The 17,997-nt window shown below is 37.6% G+C and overlaps 1 protein-coding gene across 11 annotated transcripts in view; it reads right to left on the reverse strand.

The window, feature by feature from the left end:
* EML5 (EMAP like 5) overlaps nucleotides 1–17,997 on the reverse strand; it is a 159,899-nt gene that overhangs the window by 122,190 nt on the left and 19,712 nt on the right. For all 11 annotated transcript variants that reach the window (XR_009738865.1, XR_009738864.1, XM_061429644.1 and 8 more), the window contains exons 2-3: nucleotides 13,620–13,779; nucleotides 1,620–1,718 (exon numbers count right to left, since the gene is read on the reverse strand). Coding sequence is in view for 9 of the 11 variants with exons in the window: in XM_061429644.1 (XP_061285628.1) it covers nucleotides 1,620–1,718; nucleotides 13,620–13,779 (259 nt within the window). In the remaining 2 variants the exon portion in view is untranslated. The remainder of the gene's footprint in view (nucleotides 1–1,619; nucleotides 1,719–13,619; nucleotides 13,780–17,997) is intronic.

Genomic DNA, 17,997 nt, shown 5'->3' on the forward strand with positions numbered 1-17,997 from the left:
CAAAAAAAATCCTATCAGAAATAAAGTAGCAAAACGAAACAAAACCATTTCTTAGTTTCTATGAACCATATGAAACAACTACTAGAGTGAAAATTAACACCTCTATTTTTAATTTAAAAAAAATTTTTGGTCTATAAATAACAAGAATGATTCAACAGAACTAGGGCATGAGGCAGGTACCTGCATAAATTCTGCAGAGGAAAGATAATGAACAGAACATACACTTAACACTTTTGCAGCTAGAAATAAAAATAAGAGAACATTTTTGCAGCTTTCTATAACATAGAACTACTTACATAAAGGATCCAAATATTTATTTCACAGTAAAAATTCTGTTTCCAGTTTTCTACATTGTTTAAATTTTTGTTATTGTATAAATTTTGGAAATCCCCAGACTTAATTTCTAAGACTCCGTAAGTTATAAACAAATAAATCTTTGTTACAAAATCAAACAAGAAAAAACCCAGATGAAATAAAATATGCATTAGAAATATGAACTTTAACAATAAATAACACTTAATATTTGAAAAAAAATTTTATAGCAGAAAAAACAATTCTGCTCTATGGTAGTCTTCACCATGTTTCTTTGACAACTGCCTGCATAATCACCTAACATGCTTACTACCTCTAAAAATTTACAAAGTGATAGTTTTTAGTGACAATGAAGAAAGAACACATCTTAAAAATAAACATTTAGCAACTCACCATAATATAGATTAAATGAAAAACATACTGATGAACCTTTAAAAGTACTTTTAATCAGTCTATTTACTAAGTCCAAAGTACTAATGTGTGAAATGCTTTGATCTAAGTAAGTCAGAATACATAACTGTATAATAAAATGCACCTAACACTTTATTATCTAAATTGTTTGTGTATAACAGACCCCTCTGAGAATATGCCAAAACCAAGTTTATCTTCCAAAATACAAATGCATACAAAAATTTTTATACAACTTTTACCAATTCATAGACTATCCCCAAATAGAATCAATGACTATAGCTCCTATGCTAGTTCAGGTTAGGACTTTACTATACACCAAAAAAATTAGACATTTTTAAGAGTTTATGACAAAATTTTTGATGTATTTTTATAAAAGTAGTATAATATTTAATTAAAAAGCTGACTACAATATATTCATTATGTTAATCTCATACAACATGGAATAAGGAATACATTTTTAACATGTTTCCAAAGTGAAAAATGTTAGGTCTCTAACATAATTTTAAATTTACACACACAATATTATTTACCCTAACTATAATACTTTTATAACAAATCAATGATAAACGAAACTAAATAATAAATAGAGCCTAGGCATGAGCCATTCAATTTTTTAATTTAGGTCTGGACAACTTAAAACTCATCATTTATGCCAAAGCAAACACTGGATTAAAGGTTTTGCGCTAAAACTACATATCAAGTTATGTTTTTGAGTATTACAACACATTTATGCCTTCTAAAATCTTATAAGCACTTTCAATTACACTTTAAATTTTTAATTACATACAAACAACTGACAGTAACAATAACAAAACACAGAAACATAAAATCCCCTGACTCTCTTCTGGCTTCTTCCCACCCAATACCCTTTAGAAACTCCAAGGCAGAATACTTACTCTATCTGTGTGACCTGGAGCCATAGATAACATTTTCCCTCTTTTCCAGTCCCAAACGCAAACTGCATTCTTTGAATCAAGTCCAACTGAAACCAAGCGCTGAGTTATGGTCGAGAAGTCCAAGGGCAAGGGAAATAAAAAAGCAACGAACACAAAACGAGCTGAATTATAAGTGGCAAACAAATACTACTCATGGCTATTACAAACATAAAAACTTACACACATATTTTATAGACCTCATAGAAAGGCCGGATGCATTTCATCTTATTAATATTTTCATATATGTGTAGCTTTTCCCATTAAGAAACAGAAGAAAGACCTCCATTTCTGACGGTAATGGTGGTGGTTTAGTCGCTAAGTCATGTCCGACTATTGCAACCCCATGGACTGTAGCCTGCCAGCAGGATTGACAAAACACCCTATTATACATCTCCTGCTAAAAACTAAAAATGCTAGATAAAATGTAAAAACATCTTTTTTAAATGCACTTTTGAGTTGTCAAGGAATTAAGAGAGAACCAAAATCACCAAAGTGATTTTCTATGGGAATCCTAGAAGTAGGAGAGCTCCTATACCCACTCAATTCTAAAGTTATCAGCTAACTCTGGGAAGCCTGATTTTTGTTCTGCAGACTGAAGATGAATAGAAGATAAACTTTAGGGCCTGCCCAAGGTAGGGAATTGAATTGCAGGCCTTTGGCTAAAGCAGTGAACTCCTCAGAGTAAGGGAGAACAAGAAACCATCCCTTTTCAAAGAGCGGGGCAGCAATGCACAATGGAGGAGAAAACCCCCTTGAAAGTGTGCAGCCACGGTGACCTTCACATAGTCGTAGGGTCTACAGCCACACTAATCGTGAATCCTTCAAATGAAAACTTTCATTCAGAGTAGTCCTAAAGACCGCAGAGTTTTTAAGCATTTTCAACAATGGGGCACAGGCAAATACAAATTCTATGTGGAGGACTGATCCTGTAATCCATCCCTCAAAGAATTCCTACAATTAGTAATTCAATAAAAATAAAACAAACAACGTCATACCGAACAACCAGAGGAAATAAGGGACCATGAGTGAGAATCAGCAAGCTACTAAAAACAGCAAAATCAACCTTGAAAAGCATCAGACATTGGAGTTCTTAATTATGTTTATTTTTCATTTCTAGAAATTCTGTTTCCTTCCTTACATTTGCTGGGATGCTTTTTGTAATCTCCCATTCTTTCCCCATATGAAGATATTTTGAAGTCTTAAATTTTATTTCTCTACTCATGTGCGCAGAGTAGGTATTTGGGAACTAGAGAGTATCTCTACTCATGTGAGCAGAGAAATAAAATTTAAGGCTTCAAAATATCTTAATATGGTGAAAGAATGGAAGATTACAAAAAGCATCACAGCAAATTTAAGGAAACAAACAGAATTTCTAGAAATGAAAAATAAATAAAATTAAAAATTCAGTGGAAGTTACATAGGTGATGAGAAGGAGATGAAGAGATAAAGAGTTGAAAAGGGGATGGTAAGATGGGAAGTATGACAGAGGTTAAGAAACATGAGAGATGACGTTTCAGTCATGAAAGAGTATCAGGGTCTGAACTTGCCCCCTGCCATAAATGACTAGAAAACCATACAAAATATATAAAACAAGTGCTTTTGGACATTTTTAATAGGAAGTGAAGCAGTATAAACCCTGAATGAGGGGGAAGCAAACAAGGTATATTCTGCAGTTGCCCTAGCCTTCATCTAGGAGGCAATTTACAGACTTCAGCACAGAAAGGTGGAATCCAAATAGAGCCCAGAAGATTTGCTGATTTGAGAATATGGAGCCTGGAGTTCAGAGAGGCCAAGACTGCTACAGTTTGCGGGCAGAGAAAGAACTCTAGAAAACCTGTTTACAGGTGCCCGGAGAACACCAATCTTTGTGTGCATAGGGTGAAATTCACGAGGCCATGCAAAGAACACTTCTGAAAAAAGAACAATTACTGGGGAGCTAAAGCTAAACAATTACGAGAGATCACAAAGGGTCAGGATTTTTCAGACTTCCAACAGCAAGAATGGAGATATATCTTCGAATTCAGTGTGTATTCAGCAGAGATTCCAGGAGCATCACATCAGAGTACTGAAGTTTAACTAGTAGTTTAACTAGAGAAAAGTTTTAACTAGAGAAAAGCTGCTCTAGCCTTGACCAAAAAAGCTCAAAAGCAAGCTTTTCTAAAGAACCAGACTGATTCACAAGGAACTTAACCACCTATAAGAACAATGTCCAAAATGCTTTAAAGGGATACAACAAAATCCAGCATTGAGCATATAATACACACAATGTCCAGCATCCAATTAAAAAATTACTGGACATGTTAAAAAAGAGGAAAATGGGACCAATAACCAGGAGAAAAATCAGTTATTACAAACAGACCCAGGTATCACACATATGATTAAAATTAGGAGACATTGGTAGTTAAGATGGAAATGTTCAAGATGCTCAAGAATTATTTTAAAACAAGCATATAAAGAATAAAAAGCGAAATGGAAGATATAAAAGAAAAAAAATGTTGAACTTGTAAATATAAATGTTAAATTATCAGAAATGAAAATTCACTCCAAAGGATTACCAGCATCTTATACAATGAAGAAAAGATAAATGAACTTGAAGACATAGCAACAGAAACTATCAAAAATAAAGCACAGAAAGACAAAGGAAAAAAATTAACAGAGCCTCATCATCTTTAGAAAATTTCAAGTGGTATAATATATAGGTAACTATGACAACAAAAGAAGAAAAAAAGATGAAAGAAAACAAAAACAAAAATGAAGAAATAATGGCCAAAACATCCTGCTGCTGCTAAGTCGCTTCAGTCGTGTCCAACTCTGTGCGACCCCATAGACGGCAGCCCACCAGGCTCCCCCGTCCCTGGGATTCTCCAGGCAAGAACACTGGAGTGGGTTGCCATTGCCTTCTCCGCAAAACATCCTACATTTGATTAAAACAAATACAAATCCACAAATCTGAGATACTCAAGATTCAAGCAGAATAATCTCACACACAGAAAAAACACATTAACACACACGGTCATCAAACTGTTGAACCAGTGGCCAAAAAAGACAGACAATTTTGGTGTGTAGAAACAAAGATTTAAAAATTACCCTAGGCTTCTCATCTGATGTTATGCACATCAAATCACAATTAATAGCCTCGCTAAAGTGCTGAAGGGGAAAAAACATCAATACAGACTTATATACCTACCAAAAATATTCAAAACTTGGGTCAAAATAAAGTATTTTTTGACTTTATTTTGAAAAAATCCATCATCAACAAAGCTGCACTATAAGATATGATAATGGAAGTTTCTTCAGGCAGAAAGAAAATGATACCAAAGAGAGACTTAATTTACATACATGAATGAAGAGTACCCAAATGGTAAATAAAAAAGACTTTTCTTATTTTTAATTTTCTTTGAAAACTGTTTAAGGCAAACATAATAACAGTTATTATAGAGTTTACAGAGCATGTAAAATGAATGAAAATGAAAGCTATAAAATAAATGACAATAATAGCACAATAAACAGAAGGAAAAAAAGAAACAGCAGAATACATACTTTTAAAGTGCACAGGAAACCACATGAAAGTAACAAAATTTTGAATTACAAAATAAGCCTAAATAAATTTAAAAAAATTAAAATACACGGTATGTTCTCTGACATAATTCAAAGACAAAATTCAATCAGAATGACAGAAAGTTACACAGAAAATACTCCAAATATCTGGTAACCATCAATACAATTCTAAGTAACTGAAGGGTTAAAGGAAAAAAATCACAGGGACAAAGCCACAACACATACTTTGAAAAACACTGGTTTAAAAGCAGGGGTAGGAATATTACAATCCTCAGACCTGCACCCTGTTTTAATAAACAAAGTTTTACTGGAACACAGCCACACCTATTCCTTTATAAGCTGTCTATGACGGCTTTCATTCTAACGCGGAGCTGGAGTAGCTGTGAGAGAGACCGTAGGCTCACAAGCTTAAAATATTTACTGACTTGTTATAGACAGCTTTGCCGGTCCCAGGTTTAGAGCACAGAGTCTGCCCAGGTTTAAACGCCAGTTCCACCTCTGTCCCTGACTGGATTCCCAATAGCAAGTAATCTGAGCAATTACTTAGCCTCTCTGTACCTTAGGTTCCTCTTAAGTGAGGAGAATAGAATAAAACCTTAGGGTTAATATGAGAATTAACACACATAGATGAGTTAGAAGAGTGCTCGGCATATGCTTAATGTTATATAAATGTTTGCTATCATCATCATTATTTTTACCATAACCATAATTAACTTTAAGAACCCATGCCTTCTACCCATCTGAATGAGACATGCCATTGAGTACCTAGTTAGAAAGTTTCTGCAAAGCAGGATTATTATTTAAGTCCCCAAATGGAGAGAATGAATGTCTTTCATAAAAAGATAACAGAGTACAGTTTGTCTCTGGCTCTCCATCAAGTCACAGTAGCAGGAATTCCAAGTGACTAGAAGAGACAACTTGCTCCTCTTAAGAGTCCTTAGTATTTGGGAACTAGAGAGTACCTGCATATGTTGAGCTAAAACAAAAATATCTACCTCTTGCTATGGTACACTGTGCAAAGATTACAATTTTACAAGACAAGTATAAAGCGAGGAACAATCAGCAGGGCAGTGGGCATCTGATCAGTGCCTCTTCTCTCTGGCCAAGCTGATCACACACAGTGAACCACAACTGTTAACTTTAAAACTCCAGGTTTCCCAAGTGGCTCAGTGGTAAAGAACCCACCTGCCAACTCAGGAGATGCCAGAGATTTGGGTTCGATCTCTGGGTTGGGACAATGCCCTGGAGAAGGAAGGACGTGGCAGCCCACCCCACTACTCTTGCCTGGAAAATCCCATGGACAGAGGAGCCTGGCGGGCTACAGTCCATGGGGTCGAAAAGAGTCAGACACGACTGGTGACTGAGCGCGCACGTACCTCTCAGCAGGGCCCCAGAGCATCTAGCTCTGTCCAGGCAGTGACAAAGTAGACCTGGGAGCACTTCCTCTGTGGCCCTGATAAACACTGCATGGCCCAAATCAACCTCCCTAACCACAGATGGCACCCCACTCCAGTACTCTTGCCTGGAAAATGCCATGGATGGAGAAGCCTGGTGGGCCGCAGTTCATGGGGTTGCAAAGAATTGGACATGACTGAGTGACTTCACTTTCACTTTTCACTCTCATACATTGGAGAAGGAAATGGCAACCCACACCAGTGTTCTTGCCTGGAGAATCCCAGGGACAGAGGAGCCTGGTGGGCTGCTGTCTGTGGGGTCGCACAGAGTCAGACATGACTGAAGCGACTTAGCAGCAGCAGCAACAACAACCACAGATTAAGCAACAGCAGAGAGGAAAAGGCAGAAACAACCAAGCAAATACTGCCGTCTTAGATTTCTATAATTTTGTACCTTATCATCCTTTCTCACAGGTGTGGATAAAGTTTTCCAGTGAAAGTAATGCTTCAACCATATTTTAGGAGACAGTTGGGCACAAAAGTAAAACAAAATGTATTTCAGACCAAAGTATACCAAGATGAGATAGATAATGGTGCTTTCAGGAAAGAGCTAGTACTTTGACGTGGCTGAGGGGAAGAGCTGCCTGCTGCGAAGTAGCAGGAGACAAGACTAGAGAGGTAGCCAGAACAGGAGAAAGAATAAGTTTTGTTTCTTTATGAGTTAGAATAAAGAGAATTCAGTTTTAAACATGTAATAAATGGTATATCTATATGACATTCAAGGAGGCTATATGGAGTTGGAGAAGGAAATGGCAACCCACTCCAGTACTCTTGCCTGGAAAATCCCAAAGACAGAGGTGCCTGGCAGGCTACAGTCCATAGGGTCACAAGAATCGGACATGACTTAAGTGACTAAATCACTGCATCATATGGACTTGTGGAGAGAAGCTGGGGCCACTGTTAATTGATACAGGAGTTAAAGTCATAGATGTCGTAATCCCGAAAGAGAATAACTAAAGTGAGGGGATGAAGGGAAAGAAAGCTATATCAGCAGGAACACTGATATTTAAGAAGCAGACAGAAGGAACAGCTCCTTTCAAGATAACTAAGAACAAGGGTGAGCATCGACATTTTAGGAATCAGTGAACTAAATGAACTGGAATGGGCAAATTTAATTCAGATGACCATTATACCTACTTGAAGAAAGAATACCACTCCAGTATTCTTGCCTGGAGAATCCCATGGACAGGGGAGCCAGGCGGGCAGCCATCCATGGGATCACCAAGAGTCAGACACGACTGAAGTGATTTAGCATTATATCTACTACTGCAGACAAGAATCCCTTAGAAGAAATGGAGTAGCCCTCATAGTCAACAAAGAGTCCAAAATGCAGTACTTGGGTGCAATCAAAAAAATGACAAGGCCAACCATTCAATATCACAGTAATCCAAGTCTATGCCTCAACCACTAACGCTGAAGAAACTGAAGTTAAACGGTTCTATGAAGACCTACCTACGAGACCTTCCAGAACTAACACCAAAAAAAAGATGTTCTTTTCATCATAGGGGACTGGAATGCAAAAGTAGGAAGTCAAGAGATACCTGGAGTAACAGGCAAGGTTGGCCTTGGAGTACAATATGAAGCAGGGCAAAGGCTAACAGAGTTTTGCCAAGAGAATGCACTGGTGTGCAAACACCCTTTTCCAACAACACAAGAGATGACTCTAAACATGGACATCACCAGATGGTCAACATCAAAATCATACTGATTATATTCTTTGCAGTCGAAGATGGAGAAGCTCTATATAGTCAGCAAAACAAGACCAGGAGCTGACTGTGGCTCAGATCATAAATTCCTTATTGCAAAATTCAGACTAAATTGAAGAAAGCAGGGAAAACCACTAGGCCATTTATAAATCAAATCCCTTATGATTATACAGTGGAAGTGACAAATAGATTCAAGGAATCAGATCTGATAAGAGTACCTGAAGAACTATGGACAGAGGTTCATAACACTGTATAGGAGGTGGTGATCAAAACCATCCCCAAGAAAAAGCAATGCAAAAAAGGCAAAATGGCTGTCTGAGGAGGTCTTACATATAGCTGAGAAAGGAAGAGAAGTGAAAGGCAAAGGAGAAAAGGAAAGATATACTGCCTGAATGCAGAGTTCCAAAGAATAGCAAGGAGAGATAGAAAGCCTTCCAAAGTGATCAAGGGAAGAAATAGAGGAAAACAATAGAATGGGAAAGACTAGAGATCTCTACAAGAAAATTAGAGATACCAAGGGAACATTTCATGCAAAGATGGGCACAGTAAAGGACAGAAATGGTGTGGACCTAACAGAAGTAGAAGATATTAAGAGGTTACACAAGAATACACAGAAGAACTATACAAAAAAGATCTTCATGACTCAGATAATCATGATGGTGTGATCACTCACCTAAAGCCAGACATCCTGGAATGTGAAGTCAAGTGGGCCTTAGGAAGCATCACTATGCACAAAGCTAGTGGAGGTGATGGAATTCCAGATGAGCTATTTCAAATCCTAAAAGACGATGCTGTGAAAGTGCTGCACTCAATATGCTAGCAAATTTGGAAAACTCAGCTGTGATCACAGGACAGGAAAAGGTCAGTTTTCATTCCAATTCCAAAGGCAGTGCCAAAGAATATTCAAACTACCACACAATTGCAATCATTTCACATGCTAGCAAAGTAATGCTCAAAATTCTCCAAGTTAGGCTTCAACAGTATGTGAACTGAGAGCTTCCAGATGTTCAAGCTGGATTTAGAAAAGGCAGAGGAATCAGATATCAAATTGCCAACATCTGCTGGATCATAGAAAAAGCAAGAGAATTCCAGAAAAACATCTACTTCTGCTTTACTGACTACACTAAAGCCTCTGACTGTGTGGATCACAACAAGCTGGAAAATTCTTAGAGATGGGAATACCAGACCACCGTACCCACCTCCTGAGAAATCTGTATGCAGGTCAAGAAGTGGACAGGGAACAATGCACTGGTCCCAAATTGGGAAAGGAGTACGTCAAGGCTGTATATTGTCACCCTGCTTATTTAACTCCTATGCAGAGTACATCATGCGAAATGCCAGGCTGGATGAGGAACAAGCTGGAATCAAGATTGCCGGGAGAAATATCAATAACCTCAGATATGCAGATGACACGACCCTTATGGCAGAAAGCGAAGAGGAACTAAATAGCCTCTTGATGAAAGTGAAAGAGGACAGTGAAAATTTTGGCTTAAAACTCAACATTCAAAAAGCTAAGATCATAGCATCTGGTCCCATCACTTCATGGCAAATAGACGGGGAAACAACGGAAACAGTGACAGACTTTATTTTTGGGGGCTCCAAAATCACTGTAGATGGTGACTGCAGCCATGAAATTCAAAGACCCTTGCAACGTGGAAGAACAGCCATGACAAATCTAGACAGCATGTTAAAAAGCAGAGACATTACTTTGCCAACAAAGGTATGTCTAGTCAAAGCTATGGTTTTTCCATTAGTCATTTATGGATGTGAGAGTTGGCTGAGTGCCGAAGAATTGATGCTTTGAACTGTGATGTTGGAGAAGACTTTGAGAGTCCCTTGGACTGCAAGGAGGTCAAACCAGTCAATCCTAAAGGAAATCAGTCCTGAATATTCATTGGAAGGACTGATGCTGAAGCTGAAGCTCCAATACTTTGGCCATGTGATGTGAAGAGCTGACTCACTGGTAAAGACCCTGATGCTGGGAAAGATTGAAGGCAAACGGAGAAGGGGATGACAGAGGATGAGATGGTTGGATGGCATCACCAACTCAATAGATACAAGTTTGAGCAAGTTCCGGTAGATGGTGAAGGACAGGGAGGCCTGGCGTGCTGCAGTCCATGGGTTCTCAGAGAGTCGGACACGACTGAGCAACAGAACAACAAAGAAGTAACAGGGAGGAAAAAACAGATAAAGAAGCCTCTATCCGGCTTCCCAAATTCCTTCCTGATCCTATTTCCAAAGAAAGTCTTGGTTGTGTCCTTAGTTAACCCAGAAGTAAAGCTTTGAAGTTGCTGGCTTCACTTACCCTCGGGTGCTCTTCAACAGTGAACCCTGCAGCACTGCGCGTCTGCAGCTGGCTGAGTCCACAGAGGCAGAGGCACCGTGTACACAGAGGGCCAACCACAAGTTTTATGTATGTTAAGCCCTGCATCGTTCAGTGGTCGGCTGTATTCATTAAAAAGTTCTAGCACACTAAATACTCAGATGAGAAAAACATCGCAATAGGCACAACTAGATGCATTCCACAAGTTTCTGCAAGTGTGAAACACACTCACACAGTAGGTAATTAAACTTAAAAGAGTCTAGTATTGGGTGGGGGGTCCTTGTGATTTCAATATTGAGTGAGGACTAGTTGTTACAGATGTCACAAAGTAAAAATCACAAATTGTGCAAAATATGTAGGACTCAACAGAGTAAACATTGGTCAAATCATATAGAAAGCCGCAAGAAATCAGGATCTGGCAAGCAACAGAAGAGATGAAAACTCAAAAACAATACAATAGCCACTTCAGATATGGCTAGATGTTAAGAGACTACTAAAAGGCCCTAGGAATAAAATCATTGAATTCCTTTAATATTTTTGCAAAAAGACTCTCTTCATAGTCATGTGTCAAAAATCAAAGGTAAAAGGCAAAGTAAAGCATTTTACTTTATATCAGCATAAAACTGACAAAATCAGGTTAAAAATTAACATTTTATTCTTAGTTCATACTATAAATTGGCAGAGTTTTAACTATAACTTAGATTTTGTTAATTATGTGAATGGCTTTTATAGATTATGGTTGTATTTTCAAGATAAAAGGATTAATGCCTTCCTCATATCTCCTCTCTCTCATTTACTATGAAATTTTAATCTCTGTTTGATGTGAATTTATATAGCCTTCTCATGCCCTGATTATTCCCAATAAGACAGACTTCCAGTATTAGCATGGATAGTCAATCCATTTAGAAAAAAACAGCTAGGAAAAAAAGAAAATTCAGCATACTACTAACAGGAAGACTCATTCACTGGATAAATCTTAATTGATCACTTACAGTTTCAAATCTAGTAAAAAATTCAAAAATTAGTATTTCCTAATTGGTATTTCACAAACAGTTACAGATATTAGTGGATAATATGTTCTCAAATTTCTTAACTAAAGCATCTTCTGATTAGCATAATTTCAGAAATACTCTTAATTTTCAATTGATCACAGTTCCTTACGAGTTTCTACTGTACTTAAGATGAATGAATTCCTCCTGAAATATAAATAATCACCTCCTTAGTTCCATGTTTGGGAGGCAGTAGGGTATTGGGGTTAAAAACATGAGCTTTGGAGTATGACTGACCTGGGTTCCCGCTCTGGCTCCATTTACTAGCTGTGTAACCTGGGGCAAGTTATTTAACCTCTCTAAGTCTCAGTTTCTTTATCTGTAAAATAGAGATAATAATAATATCTATTTCATAGGATTGTTGTGAGGATTAAATGAGATAATGTAAGCTTAGCACAATGCCTGGCAATTAGTATGTGCTCAATAACTTTTAGCTATGATTTTATAAGCTTACATTTTTAAGTAACATGTTCTTATGAAGATCTGTGATAATCAAATGCATGTACCCAAAATGTTTCTTATAAATTACTTAAAACAGGCAAAATTAAATAAAGCTTTCAGTTAGTAAAAGCTCCTGGCATCATTTCTCATTTCATATAAGAGAAATTCCTCAGCACCGCAATACATTTAGAAAGGGTAATTTTAAAATTAAGAAAAAAAAATCTATATTTGAAGTATACAAGTATAGTTAAACCATCTTAGATATCATAATACTTCTGGAAAATAATTTAAAAAACAACTTTTGTTGGTTTGTTTCATAAGACAATCTCTTGCAAAGTAAGGAGAGAATATTATTTTCTTCCTTTCAAGAAGGAAAATGAAATTCTGATATGAGGACATTAAGGGAACTGACAATAATAGCAAAATAGGACATGAATTAAGGTTCTGGAATTGCCAGTCACTGCTACCCAGTGATTCTAAACCTAGAAGCACATTTTTCTGCAAATGAGAAGTTCAAGTTACATCTTCATAGATTTTATAGATCTCTTACCAGACTCTTATCAGAAAGTCATATTAATCTATGCTACTCAAAGAAGCTATTCCTCAGAGTTATATATTAAAATACCTACTGGCTACCAAGTGACTCAAGCAAAATGTAATGTGTTTCTGTGAAATACAGATGTAAAAAATTAATTTTAAGAATTAAAAAGCAGACAACTAAAATTCTTCTAAAAGTTAAAATGATTTTTAAAGTTTAATTTCACTGTAAAACTTTTAAAGATTATAAATTAACTAAATCTGCAAAAACTAACTTCTTACCACTTCTTAACTAAGTGTTAGGTATAACAAGTTCCATGAAAGTACCACAAAACAGCTGTTGGCTTAGTGTTTTAAAAATCACTGACTAGAAGTAAACAGTAATTTTGGAACTGATTTGTAAGTAGAATGATGATTACATCTTTTGCTATGAACCTCGACTTTATATAAAATAGCTCATATAAGAACTACCTCATTGTTTTCAACTAAAAATATAATTTTAATAGAAATATATAAATAACTAAAAATTAAAATGGTTATAGCTCTTAGAGAAACATAAATTTTTCTAAGATACCTTCTTATCTTATAATACCTGGTAAAGAGTCATATGTAAAATTTTCTAGAACAACCAGGTAATGTTCCACTGACTCAGAATCACTTAGGCCTTTATAGTACAAATTAATTCAGCTGAAAAGTTCTTCATACAGTGAAATAAAAACTCATTATTCTTATTTTTCTTATATATATCTACCACCCACCCCATCTACCCACATCCACCTTGAACAAATGCTTTTTGTCAATTGCTTTCCAATTTAATATCTACAGGTTTACAATAATTTATAATACACATTTTAAAAACACAGCTTAGAAAAAGAGAAAAAATTTTAACATACCTGCCCATCTAAGTCGAATGCTAAGCAAGCTATACCATGTGTATGAACGTCCTTCAGAACTGACACGGTCTGCACAGTGTATGAATCCCAGACACAGATATAAGGCTCTTTCCCAACTTGTCCTGTTGCTACCAGTGCTCGTTCAGGGTGCAATGCAAGGCTGCAAAATCAATAATAAATAAACAGATTTAAAACTGCTTATGGAGCTGTTATATCAATGTAAAAATTAAGACTTTCATTATTTATCTACTTAAAATAATTTGGATTTAAAATAACTTCCATAAAAACCCATGCTAAGAGTTACTTCAATGGTACATGTGATAAGCAGTTACGACAGGCTTTATAATCCTGTTATATGACGCAGTGTGTGTAAACTTATCAAAAAAAAAAAAAGAATTCTCACAAGTACTCGACTGAACCACAGAAATGAATTAGTATCAACCCTACCACTTGCCATTTTCTTATTTGGTATTAACCTTCTTTTAAGCTCTCTCTCCCATTTACTCTTTCACTGTATAAAAGTTAGACAAATTCTTAGTGTTCAAGCAACTCCTATGATAACATAAAATTACAAATCCCATTTAAAAAAAACAGAAAAGTCACTCATAATTCACAGAAAGTAGTCTATAAGTCTTTAAAGATAAGACAAGGGCCAAACAGTTGATACTGCTTTACACACATCAGCAGAAGGCAGAGAATGAATATAAATTTCTACTTCATAAATTTTTCTACAAGTGTATTTAGATGATTAGCTTCCTCTTTGGGAGAAACAAAATCACTCCTGGCATCAGGGTGGAAGATGAACTTCCAAGAGGGAAGTTAGGAGGGAAGAGGGAAAAGTTAGGAGGCCAAAAACAGAATCAACAGATTTGACGTACTGAGTAGGGGAAAGGGAACAGTCTAAGACAACGCTTGGTTTCTGGTGGGCAGCTGGATGGTCAGGGACGGTATCATCGAGTCAAGGAGCACTAAAGTGAGAAACTACTGAGAGGAAAGATAAGCGGGAATGGAAGCTTCTTTCAACAAGTTTTGTTCAAATTAAAACCAATATAGTACATCAATAAATAAAAATCAATAAATCAATAAATAAAGGACACCCAAACTCCCATACACATTCATTTCATTAGATGCAGAAAAAATATTTGACAAAAATCCAACCTCTTCTGGGACTTCCCTGGTGGCCCAGTGGTTAAGCATCCGCTTGCCAGTGCAGAGGACATGGGCTTGATCTCTGGTGGGGGGACTAAGATCCCACATGCTAGCACCACAACCGTTAAACCTGGGCGCGTCACAAGAGCCTGCGCGCCGCAAACCATGCCGGGGCGCTGTGGAGCCTGCGCGGCACAACCAGAGAGAAGCCTGCACGCTGCAATGAAAGGTCTCACGTACCACAGCTAAGACCCGACACAATCATAAATACATACACAAATGTTTTTTAAAAAGAATAAAGAACCCAGGAATAAATGTATACAAAGAGACAAAAGACCTGTGCTCCAAAAACTATAAGACTCTGACAGAAAAAAAAAATGATGACACAGATAGACAGCATGTTCTTAGATTCGAATACTAAATGTTAAAAATGACTATACTACACATGGCAATCTACAGATTCAATGCAATCCCTATCAAATTACCAATGATATTTTTCACAGAACTAGAACTAAAAAAATTAAACTTTATATGGAGACATAAAAGACCCCAAAGAGCCAAAACAATCTTGAGAAAGAGAAACAGAGCTGGAGGAATCAAGCTCCCTGACTTCAGACTTTACTACAAAGTTACAGTCATCAACAGTGTGGTACTGGCACAAAAACAGAAACACAGGTGAATGGAACAGGGTTGAAAGCCCAGAAATAAACCTACATATCTCTGGTAAATTAATCAACACAGGAGGCGAGACTGCACAGTGATGGAGAGTCTCTTCAATACATGGTCTGGCAAAACTGGACAGCTACCTTTAAAAAGTGAAATTAGAACACTCTTTAACATCATCACAAAAATAAGTTCAAAATGGATTAACAACCTAAATGTAAGACTGGACACTGTAACACTCATAGAGGGAAAACACAGACAGAACACTCTTTGCCATAAATCACAGCACTATCTTTGTCAATCCATCTCCCAGAGTAACGGAAATAAAAACAAATAAACAAATGGGACCTAAATAAACTCAAAAGCTTTTGTACAGCAAAGTAAACCATAAAGAAAACAAAAAGACAACCCACAAAATAGGAGAAAATATTTGCAAATGATGTGACCAACAGTGGACTAGTCTCCAAAATTTACAAACAGCTCATGTGGCTTAATATCATCAAAACAAACAGCCCAATCTAAAACAAAGGGCCGAAGACCTACAGAGACATTTCTCCAAGCAGACATACAGATGGCCAAGAGGTGCGTGAAAAGATGTTCAACATCTCTAATTATTAGAGAAATGAAAATCAAAAATTTTATACAATATCACCTAACACTAGTCAAAATGGCCATCATTAAAAAATCTACAAACAATAAACACTAGAGAGGGTGTGGAGAGAATAGAATCCTCTTATACTGTTAGTGAAAATGTTAACTGGTACAGCTACTGCGAAGAACAGTACTACGGTTGAAAAAAACTAAAAAATAGAGCCACCAAATGATCCTGCAATCCCACTCACAGGCATATATCCAGAGAAGGACATGGTCTGAGAGGATACACGCACCCACATGTGCACTGCAGCACTGTTTACGACAGCCAAGTCATGCAAGCAACCTAAATGTCCACTGACAGAGAAATGGATAAAGAAGATATGCTAACGCTTAAGTCGCTTCAGTCGTGTCTGACGCTGTGTGACCCCATAGATGGCAGCCCACCAGCAGGCTCCTCCACCCATGGGAACTTCCAGGCAAGAGTACTGGAGTGGGGTGCCATTGCCCTCTCCAAAAGAAGATATGGTATCTATCTATATTTATATATACTGAGTCAGCCACCCATTCCAGTATGCTGGCCTGGAGAATTCCATGGACTGTATAGTCCATGGGGTCACAAAGAGTTGGACACAACTGAAGTGACTTAGCCCACACGCACGCACTGGATGGGACCTGGAGATACTAAGTGAAGTAAGTCCAACAAAGAAAGGTCATACAATATCACTTATAATGCAGAATCTAAAAAGAAATTATACAAATGAACTTATTTACAGAAAAGAAACAGAGTCAGAGACTTAGAGAATGAACTCATGGTAACCAGGGGGAAGGGTGGAAAGAAAGGATAGGTAGGGAGTTTGGGATTGTACACATATTTTAAATGGATAACCAGCAAGGCCCTACACAGGGAACTCTGCTCAATATTTGTAACAACCTAAATGGGAAAAGAATTTTTGAAAAAGAATGGATACACACGTATGTATATATTGGGTTGGCCAAAAAGCTGTCTGGGGTTTCCTATGCATTGAACTTTTTGGCCAACCCATCAACTGAGTCACTTCACTGTACACCTGAGACTAACACAACACTGTTCATCAACTACACTCCAAAAAAAAAGTTAAAAACACCCACAAATTGCCCAGAAAGCACCTTTGCTGCCGCTAAGTCGCTTCAGTCGTGTCCGACTCTGTGCAACCCCACAGACGGCAGCCCACCAGGCTCCCCCGTCCCTGGGATTCTCCAGGCAAGAGCACTGGAGTGGGTTGCCATTTCCTTCTCCAATGCATGAAAGTGAAAAGTCAAAGTGAAGTCACTCAGTAGTGCCCGACTCTTAGCGACCCCATGGACTGCAGCCTACCAGGCTCCTCCATCCATGGGATTTTCCAGGCAAGAGTACTGGAGTGGGGTGCCATTGCCTTCTCCGGAAAGCACCTTTAGATAAACATAAAAAGAAATTAGAACATTTCAAAATGTGTAAATAATACATGTGTATGAGATTGAAAATATGTAGAAAATACTCCATCCTTCTGTGATGGGTGTATGCAAGGCAAATATTTGGGTTCATCCAAATAAGATGCACGATTCAAATCTATTATACATCATGCCCTCTCTGACTGAAAACTAGTGTGTCAAGTAAATGGTGTTCTGCTGATGCCATAATGTTGAAGTATTATCTCTGTTAGTCCATTTATGACAAAAGTGGTATAATATTTGAAGGGCCATCTCGGAGAAGGCGATGGCACCCCACTCCAGTGCTCTTGCCTGGAAAATCCCATGGATAGAGGAACCTGGTGGGCCACAGTCCATGGTGTCACTAAGAGTCGGACACGACTGAGCGACTTCACTTTCACTTTTCACTTTCATGCACTGGAGAAGGAAATGGCAACCCACTCCAGTATTCTTGCCTGGAGAATCCCAGGGACAGAGGAGCCTAGTGGGCTGCCGTCTATGGGGACACACAGAGTCGGACACAACT

This window comes from Bos javanicus, chromosome 10, assembly GCF_032452875.1.
Source record: "Bos javanicus breed banteng chromosome 10, ARS-OSU_banteng_1.0, whole genome shotgun sequence".
NCBI classification, from domain to species: domain Eukaryota; kingdom Metazoa; phylum Chordata; class Mammalia; order Artiodactyla; family Bovidae; genus Bos; species Bos javanicus.